The sequence below is a fragment of the Portunus trituberculatus genome, chromosome 38 (assembly GCF_017591435.1).
Source record: "Portunus trituberculatus isolate SZX2019 chromosome 38, ASM1759143v1, whole genome shotgun sequence".
NCBI classification, from domain to species: domain Eukaryota; kingdom Metazoa; phylum Arthropoda; class Malacostraca; order Decapoda; family Portunidae; genus Portunus; species Portunus trituberculatus.
In genome coordinates, this window is record NC_059292.1 from 6,896,681 (window position 1) to 6,908,481 (window position 11,801).

At 43.1% G+C, this 11,801-nt stretch overlaps 1 protein-coding gene and 3 non-coding genes across 6 annotated transcripts in view; 1 reads left to right on the forward strand and 3 right to left on the reverse strand.

The window, feature by feature from the left end:
* Window positions 1-2,528: 2,528 nt before the first annotated feature.
* On the reverse strand, window positions 2,529-2,602 carry Trnai-aau. Its single transcript has one exon. It is a non-coding gene; the product is annotated as a tRNA-Ile (tRNA).
* A 1,562-nt stretch (window positions 2,603-4,164) lies between these two features.
* Window positions 4,165-4,238, reverse strand: Trnai-aau. Its single transcript has one exon. It is a non-coding gene; the product is annotated as a tRNA-Ile (tRNA).
* A 1,974-nt stretch (window positions 4,239-6,212) lies between these two features.
* On the forward strand, window positions 6,213-6,286 carry Trnai-aau. Its single transcript has one exon. It is a non-coding gene; the product is annotated as a tRNA-Ile (tRNA).
* A 3,526-nt stretch (window positions 6,287-9,812) lies between these two features.
* Window positions 9,813-11,801, reverse strand: part of LOC123515016 — a 14,798-nt gene continuing 12,809 nt past the window's right edge. For all 3 annotated transcript variants that reach the window (XR_006677740.1, XR_006677741.1, XM_045273374.1), the window contains exon 3: window positions 9,813-10,242. Coding sequence is in view for 1 of the 3 variants with exons in the window: in XM_045273374.1 (XP_045129309.1) it covers window positions 10,151-10,242 (92 nt within the window). In the remaining 2 variants the exon portion in view is untranslated. The remainder of the gene's footprint in view (window positions 10,243-11,801) is intronic.

Consider the following 11,801-nt stretch of genomic DNA (forward strand, 5'->3'; position numbering starts at 1 on the left):
CCGTGCAACAAAACAGCTCAGCGTAGCCAGTAAATGTGTAAATACATGGAGCCGAGAGTAGTGTTGTGGCTTCTGCTATACGTTGGTAGGTGACTTCCTCAATGGAGCACACCGCAGCACACGCATAAAGGGTATTAGGTTGAGTATATTTGTATTTCCGCCACTACCTGTTTATGGGATGCGATAAATAAACGTGAAATCTGAAGGTAACTCCTACATAGAATACAGATAACGTAATTCACGAGGATGTAGAGAAAACAACGTGTATTTTATGGTAGGTTTTTGTGGGTGAAACGAAGTAAAAAGAAAGAAAAGTAATAATGTCCCATCGCTACATTTCCCAAAGAGGTTTTTTAATGTCGTCTCCTGAAATCTTTCATCTCAGTCTGTCCTCACTGGAATGATGAGAAAATGAGGCGGATTGACTTATTCTGATTAAAAGGTCGCCAGGGAATGTCAAGTACTTGCCGAGTGTTCCCAACTATTTTTGACTTACATTTCTTTTCTCATTCATTGTCCATTGAAGTCACCGATAACTAACGTGCGAAAAGTGGACTGGCTGAATGAGAGTGCAAGGTGTACATGATGAAAAGATTTGAGGACACACACACACACACACACACACACACACACACACACACACACACACACACACACACACACACACACACACCGCGAAGAGAGAGAGAGAGAGAGAGAGAGAGAGAGAGAGAGAGAGAGAGAGAGAGAGAGAGAGAGAGCCCTTTCTCAATATGTTCAGACCCAGCATCCCGCCATTGCCTGTCTTCTCCTTTCCTGCTGCCCACCATCTTTCATCGACACGCTTCTTTATTTCCCCCATTCATCTATTCCTTCACCTCTCACTGCGTCCTCCTCCTTATTTATTGTTATTCTCGACTCACCACAACTTTATCTCATCCCTTCCTGCGCCATTCCATTACGTACAAGCTCTTCTTCCCGTTTCCTTACTGCTCACTGACTCGCCTGTCCCCCTCCCACCCTCCCTCCTTCCCTCATTAACCTCACATGTAGCTTGCGGCGGCCACTCAGAATTCCCTCCTTAGTATATCCTCAGGCCCGCTCTCCGTGGATGATTTCTCCTCTTGGTAATTACAATTTTGTTCCTCCGGCGCTACATTATCCCCTTCCATACGTTGGTTCCTCACGCGTCACACGAGGAAGGCACGTAGCAGCAGTATTCATAAAAAGAATCCGGGTAATTGGTGTCAGGGAGAGTTGCTCAGAGGGCGTGCAAACACAGGTGGTCTTTGAGCCTTGGGTTTTATAGTGATGCATCAGAAAAACACCTCCACGCCGCAGGGAAATGGTGAAGAAATAAAAAATAACACGTATGTCAACACTGGAAACGTCAATGTGTAAGGAGAGGAAAAAAAAAAAAAAAATACACGAGTGAATGAAATTTACTCAAGCAACAGTTGACAATTTTCTGAATCTTGTTAGCCCAATGTAATTAAAAGTAAAAGTCACAGGATTTTTTTAGTCAACAATATTTTTTGTGAGTGTGAGTCGTGAGCGCCGAATTTTTACACCTCCTCTTGCCCCCTTATACTTTTACATAACTTATTTTTTTAATCTTTGATCTTTATCTTTTTTTTTTTTTTTAGCAAGGCAAAAAGGGAAGTTACAGATCAGCAGAGCATACTGAGAGCAAAGAGGCAGAGGTGATGGTCTAGACGCAGAAGAGAGAGCGCCCCTCGCCACCAGGATCACTGCACTTGTTACTGAGAAATTGATTAACAGGTTAAGACACTGAGGGAGGCCCGGAGAGGGACGAGAGATGAGACAGCAGAGAGTGGATGCAATGGCAACGATGATGAAAGCTGTGGAGTAGCAGGGATGATAGCAGGTACTAGTAGTAGTAGTAGTAGTAGTAGTAGTAGTAGTAGTAGTAGTAGTAGTAGTAGTAGTAGTAGTAGTAGTAGTAGTAGTAGTAGTAGTGGTAGCAGTAGTAGTAGTAGTAGTAGTAGTGGCAATAGCAGTAGTAGTAGTAGTAGTAGTAGTAGTAGTAGTAGTAGTGGCAATAACAGTAGTAGTAGTAGTAGTAGTAGTAGTAGTAGTAGTAGTAGTAGTAGTAGTAGTAGCAGGAGTAGTACTAGTAGTAGTAGTAGTAGTAGTAACACTAGCAGTAGCAGTAGCAGTAGTAGTAGTAGATGGAAGTACCGAATAAAAATAAGGGATTAGTAAGGTAACAGAAAGTAATTGTGATAATCTGAAGGAGAGAAAGAAAGTAAAGAGAAGGAAGAACATGTGCAGGATGCAAACAAGAGGGAGATGAGAGAGAGAGAGAGAGAGAGAGAGAGAGAGAGAGAGAGAGAACATATCAGAAGGTCTGGTGCAAAGCGAGGGTATCTGTTTATCTATAAATAACTAGTAGTGACAGGATAAATATAAGCAAGGCTCCTTTCCCTCTGCTTTATTAGCCTTGCCAGTTTGTAATCAATAGTTCTTGAAACGCATCGAAGCACGTTTGCTTTCTTGATAGCTGTAAAACTCACGACTTTCTGTGTTGGCCCGTATGGGGATCGAACCCACGACATCCGCGTTATTAGCACGGCGCTCTAACCAACTGAGCTAACAGGCCAGTGAGAGAGTGAGACAGTGAAAGAAAGACAGACAGAGAGAGAGAGAGAGAGTGTGTGTGTGTGTGTGTGTGTGTGTGTGTGTGAGAGAGAGAGAGTGCAGCTCTGGGCAAGGTGGGCGAACAAAAGGTGGGAAAAAAAGAAGGTAAAAGGGAAGGTTAGAGAGGAACGTGGAGATCAAGCCAGCACAATGCGAGGAAAGCCTTCAATCATGTCGCGGAAAAATAGAGAGAAAAACTGTGAAATGAGAATAGCCATGTACTTTGTCATGACTCTTGTTCAGGATTCTTTGCGAGCTAAATAGTGAACGATACATTCTCTCTCTCTCTCTCTCTCTCTCTCTCTCTCTCTCTCTCTCTCTCTCTCTCTCTCTATTCAACAATTCCTCTAAGCCTTAAGTGTTGAAAATTCCAACTCTCTTTTATACTCAATCGACGTTACTTCACTAGGAAAAAAAAAAAAACAGCACAATTACATTTAACGCCGTAAAAACACGACACTTCAGCTACGTAGTAATGCAATGTAAGTGGCGGGGGTGGGTAGGTATAGTGAGGCTCCACGATAGTTTATTCCACCGTAGAGAAACTTAGTAATAAATAAATAAATAAATAAATAAATAAAGGATTCATTGGCGTGAAAATGGCTGAACTTCCCTGAAACACTTTTTTTTTCGTTAAGTAGTAGTAACATGATTGTGACGGGGAGGAGTCTTTCTTCAGTGAGTCGAGGTTGAGAAGTTAAAAAGGAACAGAAAATTAAAATACGTTTATAGATTTCCAGGTAATACTAGGTAACGCCACCCTCTGACTACCATCACCAGTTACTACAGGGCAATGACATTTCCCCCAATCGTTTCCTCTCATTTCTGCGGCAAGTGGGAATTTATGCAGGGAAATGAGGATGATAAATTGCTACTAATATACGCTTCACTGATTCATGAAGTCTTATAAGGAACACGCTTAGCCTGATTCCTTTGGGTAGACTGGCATGGTATAACTGCACCCGACTGTTTTTAGCTGGGATGGTAAATAGGTCATACATAGCATAGCAGTGTTACAATGGAGAGGGTGATATCCAGGGACTAATCTCATCGCATCCAAGTAAATGTTAAAAGCGTCAAACAGCCCTTCTCTCTCTCTCTCTCTCTCTCTCTCTCTCTCTCTCTCTCTCTCTCTCTCTCTCTCTCTCTCTGAAATCTTATAGAGATGAAGCCAAATATTGTTTATTATCATTGATTTATCTTTTTTATTTTATGTACAGGGCATTACAAGTCCACCAGTGACACAGGGACTGGGTTGCCCGCTGCGTGAAGGTCAAGGTCATACACACACAGATGAGAGAAAGAGAGAGAGAGAGAGAGAGAGAGAGAACGTATCAGAAGGTCTGGTGCAAAGCGAGGGTATCTGTTTATCTATAAATAACTAGTAGTGACAGGATAAATATAAGCAAGGCTCCTTTCCCTCTGCTTTATTAGCCTTGCCAGTTTGTAATCAAAAGTTCTTGAAACGCATCGAAGCACGTTTGCTTTCTTGATAACAGCTGTAAAACTCACGACTTTCTGTGTTGGCCCGTATGGGGATCGAACCCACGACATCCGCGTTATTAGCACGGCGCTCTAACCAACTGAGCTAACAGGCCAGTGACAGAGTAAGAGAGAGAGAGAGAGAGACAGAGAGAGAGAGTGTGTGTGTGTGTGTGTGTGTGTGTGTGTGTGTGTGTGTGAGAGAGTGCAGCTCTGGGCAAGGTGAGCGAACAAAAGGTGGGAAAAAAAGGAGGTAAAAGGAAGGTTAGAGAGGAACGTGGAGATCAAGCCAGCACAATGCGAGGAAAGCCTTCAATCATGTCGCGGAAAAATAGAGAGAAAAACTGTGAAATGAGAATAGCCATGTACTTTGTCATGACTCTTGTTCAGGATTCTTTGCGAGCTAAATAGTGAACGATACATTCTCTCTCTCTCTCTCTCTCTCTCTCTCTCTCTCTCTCTCTCTCTCTCTCTCTCTCTCTCTCTCTCTCGCTATTCAACAATTCCTCTAAGCCTTAAGTGTTGAAAATTCCAACTCTCTTTTATACTCAATCGACGTTACTTCACTAAAAAAAAAAAAAAACCGCACAATTACATTTAACGCCGTAAAAACACGACACTTCAGCTACGTAGTAATGCAATGTAAGTGGCGGGGGTGGGTAGGTATAGTGAGGCTCCACGATAGTTTATTCCACCGTAGAGAAACTTAGTAATAAATAAATAAATAGATAAATAAAGGATTCATTGGCGTGAAAATGGCTGAACTTCCCTGAAACACTTTTTTTTTTTTTTTTCGTTAAGTAGTAGTAACATGATTGTGACAGGGAGTCTTTCTTCAGTGAGTCGAGGTTGAGAAGTGGAAAAGGAACAGAAAATTAAAATACGTTTATAGATTTCCAGGTAATACTAGGTAACGCCACCCTCTGACTACCATCACCAGTTACTACAGGGCAATGACATTTCCCTCAATCGTTTCCTCTCATTTCTGCGGCAAGTGGGAAATTCTGCAGGGAAATGAGGATGATAAATTGCTACTAATATACGCTTCACTGATTCATGAAGTCTTATAAGGAACACGCTTAGCCTGATTCCTTTGGGTAGACTGGCATGGTATAACTGCACCCGACTGTTTTTAGCTGGGATGGTAAATAAGTCATACATAGCATAGCAGTGTTACAATGGAGAGGGTGATATCCAGGGACTAATCTCATTGCATTCAAGTAAATGTTAAAAGCGTCAAACAGCCCTTCTCTCTCTCTCTCTCTCTCTCTCTCTCTCTCTCTCTCTCTCTCTCTCTCTCTCTCTCTCTCTCTCTCTCTCTCTCTCTCTCTCTCTCTCTCTCTCTCTCTATCTATCTATCTATCTATCTATCTATCTCTCTCTCTGAAATCTTATAGAGATGAAGCCAAATATTGTTTATTATCATTGATTTATCTTTTTTATTTTATGTACAAGTCCACCAGTGACACAGGGACTGGGTTGCCCGCTGCGTGAAGGTCAAGGTCATACACACACAGCTGCTAATGTATTGTGTACCATCGCAGCGTATGAAAAAGTCAGCATATAAATTGTTTACTATTTCGCCTTGTCGCCCCGTGTAATGTTGCCCCAAAACGACCACCATACATCACACGTGCCACTAATGGACGCCCACCACTTTCCATCAAAACAAAAAGGAAAAAATAACAAAAACAAAAGAATATTTATTGTTACGCTTTCAGAGCAAGGTATTTATATTCCTGTGGGAAGCATTTGGATAATAGTGGCTATTTTTCATGCAACTGTGTGCAGCTAATTCTTAAAATGCTTTTATTTCGTCTCCTATAGAGTGTAGTGATTGTTTTGGTGTCGAGCCGTGCATTATGCTACTGTTTATACTGTTACCTTCATTCCATCAGCATGTGAGATCAGGTATGACAGCCACCGGGATGCCAGGTGTACATATATAAAAACGTAACAAAAAAGCTAGATTATGACGCACTAAACAATGCCATACTTCTGAAAACAGTCATGAAATCATTCCTTACAATCAAAAACTTTTAAATTGCGAAAGTAACTCTCTCTCTCTCTCTCTCTCTCTCTCTCTCACTGGCCTGTTAGCTCAGTTGGTTAGAGCGCCGTGCTAATAACGCGGATGTCGTGGGTTCGATCCCCATACGGGCCAACACAGAAAGTCGTGATTTTTACAGCTGTTATCAAGAAAGCATATCGATACCCTCGCTTTGCACCAGACCTTCTGATACGTTATCTCTCTCTCTCTCTCTCTCGCTCACCTCGTTCATCAATCATTCCTAACCCCCACTGAGCATCAAGTCTCTCCCCACACAACTGTAACAGGCCACTTGCAAGCCTTGTGTTGCACCGCTGCGTTTCCCTGGCGTGCAGAGAAACGCTCGCCTCCCCTCCCTTCTCCGTCCCGGTCCGCCTCATTCCGCCCCTCATCCACCACTACCATCATCTTTCTGACGATATTCTATGCTGTAAAGAAGAAAAACTGCATATACGGCATAAATGTAATAAGATTTCGTAGATGTTGATAGGTCATGCGTTGATGTTTACGGCAATTTCCTCAACATTTGTGTGGCATTTCGCGAGAGTCTTGTATATGTATTTGAATATCTGTATATAGTGGCGAGGTGAGCCAGTTGATGCTTATCTTGTCAAAGGGAAATGGCAGCCTGGCTATCACCACCATCACCACCACCACCACCACCACGATGACCTGCCCGCCTCCCTTCAACAGAAGCGCGCTTTACAGTCCACCTGCAATCACCTTGTGTTTACGAGACATCAGGTAAAAAGGACGCTGCTCACCTGAAATACATACCCTAGTCTCGTATTCTGCCTGGCAACACACGTGAGCTACGGCCTTTGAAGTGTTAGCCCTGTCTGCTGCATTACGATACCTTCATTTCGTGTGTTAGTTAACTTTTACTAAAGCCGCAGCGACAGGAAATAAATAGCCTGGTGCCAAGTATAATGGCGGCAGCAGGTCACGTGATGTGGATGGTGGTAGTTTCAGCCTCATTACTTATTACACCATTACTCCCAACGGGCCAACGTTACTCTTTAAAGTAATGAGCTCCACGATGATTGGATGCACCACACGTGTACCTCCACCCTTGTCTAATTATTTTTTTCTTCTTTTCAATGTACAACAGTCAGACTACAATTGCTGCGCGGGAAACCTCAATTTGACAACACTGACACGCCACGCCAGGTGAACGAACACTCACATAATAGGAAATTGAAAATAGTCATAATAAAATCAAGAAAATGAATTAAATAATGCACGAAAAACGACAATTCGCAGTGGCAAGATTGCATGACTAAAAGTAAAGTAAATTATGTTAATGCCTCATGCATGTGTCGTAATGTAGTACTGGGAACACTACAAAATATATCTGAGGAAGTTGAAGCACACTGAAACACATTCTGGGAAGCGTACGGGAGTAGAGAAGCAACGCTCAACGCACGGGAGAATGCACACACGCATCATAAACAGCGTAATGCAAGCAGCCGTAACGACGCACGCCGCCAGACCTTAATGGCCGGACTACGTAGCGACGCGTCCAGGCAATGGCAGGCCCCGTCCGTCTAGCAGGGAGCAGGACCACTTAAATTACCCGTAATGATGGACCCCTGATGGCCGGGACTCATGCACGTGTGTGTGTGTGTGTGTGTGTGTCCTCTTGTTTTATATAATGTGAGAAGAAAGTCTTATTAAAAGGGAACGCACACACACACACTCTCTCTCTCTCTCTCTCTCTCTCTCTCTCTCTCTCTCTCTCTCTCTCTCTCTCTCTCTCTCTCTCTCTCTCTCTCTCTCTCTCTCTCTCTCTCTCTCTCTCTCTCTCATGACCATTAACTCTAACCTTATCTCCTCCTCTCAACACCGAGGTCGTCTGTTCTCTCTTAGCACCTCCTTCCATTTACCTTACGGTTCACACACCACGACCACAGTACCTGCTTTGTGCCCAGGTTACTATCAGTGGGCGCTGACTTGACTGTCTTCCAAGCACACTCTCTTATTTTCCTTGTTGGCTATAGGAAAAATATTGTAAAACACTTCTGCGCTGTACCCTGACTATTTTCGATAGGGTATAGTTGAAGTTACGCAGATTTCATTATTTTTTACGGTTTTAGTGATAGATAATCAATATTTATATATCATCAACAAGAGAAACACTCATGAAAATATAGTTCCGTGGTCATTGCTTGAAAATTGTTGTTATGAGAGACTAAAGGATTTATGTAAAAAAAACAAAGATACAATCCAGTAAGACTTGTTTGGTGTATAATTTTCGCCCTGTCGCAAGAGCGTGTCCCTTATCACCTCACTGCACCTCCTATGGCGTATATAGTCAAGCCCTATCTTGCATATAACCCAGATCAAACAATCCCGCCGCTGTGCTTCCAGGCTGTGTAATATCCCAGTGTCCTGCCTTTCCTTACTCCCAGCGGAGGCGCAGCACCACACCACACTTACACCAGTATTCTGCCCCACCAAGCCACATTCCCTCCCGCTATCTCTTATCTCCAGCAACAACCAAGGCCGCGCTGTCACCAGATGGAGCGTCGCTGGAATATGTAAGTTAGTGTTATTTTGTGTAAAATACTGCTGGTTGAAAAAAGAAGAAATCCCTAGTTATAATTCCTGGATAAAAAACAGTGAATTGTGTTAGCTACTCGTGGTCTGTGTTCCCAGTTTACTGAGAAAATCATATACATGGATTCCAAGGTGAATGTTTTGTTCGTTTCATAATATTTACTTTGTTGAAAATTTTGCACATGTGAGGCAGTGTTCGCTGTAGAAATTAGCCAGAGTAAAACCTGATACTTAGAACGCAGAATGCACATCAAATCTACAGTTAATATTGTGAGCTCACACCATTCTGGGTGGCGCAAGACTCAAAGCCAGATTATTGAGGAGAAGCCGGGGCCTGCTTACCTTTCCCGATAACCATCTTGAAAGCTTTCTATGCACGTACTTATTTCAGCTGAGTAGATCCGTCTTAGAACAGCAAGCTGCGCCAAGGTGAGCATGTGGTGTGTGTGCCCGTGTCCCAGACGTCCTCGTGTGAGTATTGTTCCCACGCTCCTATTCCTTCCACCCTGCTCTCATTAAGACGCTTCATTACCTGCATAAAATTATACTGTCACACAACACACTGCGAACGACTTTTAACGAATATCATACGCACACTCGTACATTTCAGCTGCCACGGAGAGCATGGAGGGAGAAAAATAAAAGGTTGCTCGTAAATTCAGCGAAAAGCTTAATAATATAAAATTTCGAATTAATAGTCAGCAATAACGTGAAACAGCTCCGGCAGCGCGGCAGGCGGAACATGCTCTAACAGGATATCACTGACACACACACACACACACACACACACACACATTCATGAGGTGGACGCGGCGCGGCAGTCAGCTCTCCCCTTGCCTCTGCCGTACAGTCTCAGATATGAATTAAAAAGCAGGAAAAAAGTGGAATGATTACAGAGGGGACGACATCTTCCTTTCGCTGCGGGAGAGTTCGCGTGTGAGTAACGCCGGCCCTTCCCTCCCTGCGAGGAGAAAACTACAAGGCGGTGATCCAATTCAGATGTCACTGTTAAGTAAAGGTTGCAATATTCACTGAAAAGAATATCGGCTAATAATCAAATCTTTCCACAAAAACAGGTACACTTTTTTTATTTTTCTTACAAGAAGCATTTCATATTTGTTGAATTAACTGACCATACCTGCCTTAACATTCCACACAAAGTAATCACAAATGATCACAGTAATGGACAAAATTACGTGTATATCCTATCAAATTTCCTCTCTTCCTTCTTTCTTTCCTTCTTTCCTGCCTTCATTTCCTGCTTTCTTTCTGCTTTTCTTCTTGTTACCCGGCGATACTTCCCTTTACCAAGCGGGGGCCCCTCACGTCCACTTGGTGGCAAAGAGGCTTTAGCGGCACAGGGACACGAACATAAATCAAGGTTCTCGGGATGACAAGAACGAGGGGAGAGAATGGCCCTCACGTTCCATTTTTAGCTAGAGAGCACGCCATGATGGAGAGGGCGGGAAGCAGAATGCCACCACGTTTCTTTTGTACCGAAAGCCCAAAGTCTGGCAAAGAAAATGGGAAAAGTGAACTGTTAGAATATATTTATGTAACAATGTAAACCACACAGAATAGTAGACAAGAAAAGTTTACAATACACGTGCGGTTTTCTGTTACAGTGGACAATATCTTGGTTTGTGACCTTGCCCGAATCCCGGAGCCTGCTGGCGGGGCGGAGGAGGAGGAGGAATGGTAGGAAGAAGGGGGGAAGGGAGTGGGAGGAAGCGAGGGCAGGTGCGGGGTCAGGCCGGTTAACTCTCCCCGGGGCTTCACTATCGATGCTTCAAACAATGGAAGTGCGCAGGTAAAAATATAACACATCTTTAAAGCTGAAGTTCTTGATACATTAAACACACACACACACACACACACACACACTATCGACCTACGCCCTTGGGATTTGTTTCTTGCTTCATGTGAATGGTCTCAAGTACAAATCCCAGACTAACTCAACGTGCTAAACATAGTGAGCTTTGCGTGCTAGCGTGATCGGACTGACTGAGCGGGTGTGTGGATGTAAATAGCACTGACAGTAAACAACATATTATTCACACTTTCTTTCCATTCTCACAGACACGCAAACTTGAGGCAGACTCCTTTCGCTAAAGAAATAGCCTGAACTTTTTCACTCACTTGCATCGCTGCACATGTTCCCGGAGGCTTTCATATTGCATTGGTGTGTGTAAAGCGCCAACGATTGAAAAGTAACGCTAACAACAAAAGTGGTAGGTGTGGTGATGATTCACTTTTTTTCATATATATTTTTTTTTCGAAGCAGAGTGGCGCGATCAGAACTCAACTGCTTGGAGTATTACTTGCTAATCTGACGCAACTGTTCTGTATTCCATGATTCTGGGAGCGATTGTTTATTTTTCCTTTATCTTTTAACTGTTCTCATCGCCAGACAACACATAAAAAACACAAACTGCTCAATGCCGCTAGAAGAAAATAGGAATGAATAAATAAAGCAATACGTAGAAAGAAATTCAGAAGCGGTTGGAAAATTCGGTTTCGGATGTGCCTTGGTAGTCCTCTTTTCATTCAAGGGGAAGTAAAATTCTGCAGGGTTGTCCAGGCGCGTGAGGGACTTTGCCTTAACAATTCCTCCTCTACTGTTTACATAATCGGTGGATCATGGATGGATGCAATGCTGGTCTTCAGTAAAGCTATTCGTCTTAAGAACATAAGAAAAGAGGGAAGCTGCAAGAGGCCGCCAGGCCCATACGAGGCAGTCCCAATGTGCTTAAGCTACCTAATTCTATCTATCTTAAGCACACTGGGACTGTCTCGTATAGGCCTGGGGGCCTCTTGTCTTGCATGTAGAGGGCGAGGCGACTGTTTCTGAATACTGGCGAGGAAAAGAAAGTCATGTACAACAATATTTAATGATATGTTGATGACTTAAATTTAAAAACAATACATTAAATAAAAATTCTAGCAGTGTCATTACGTAAAGTCTGAGTACTGTTGTCAATATCAAGTTATTGAATTTCACTAGAAGGTGGAATGCACAGTAAAGGCTGCCGTGGGTATGACTGGAAGGTTAGCCAGTTGATCGCCATGA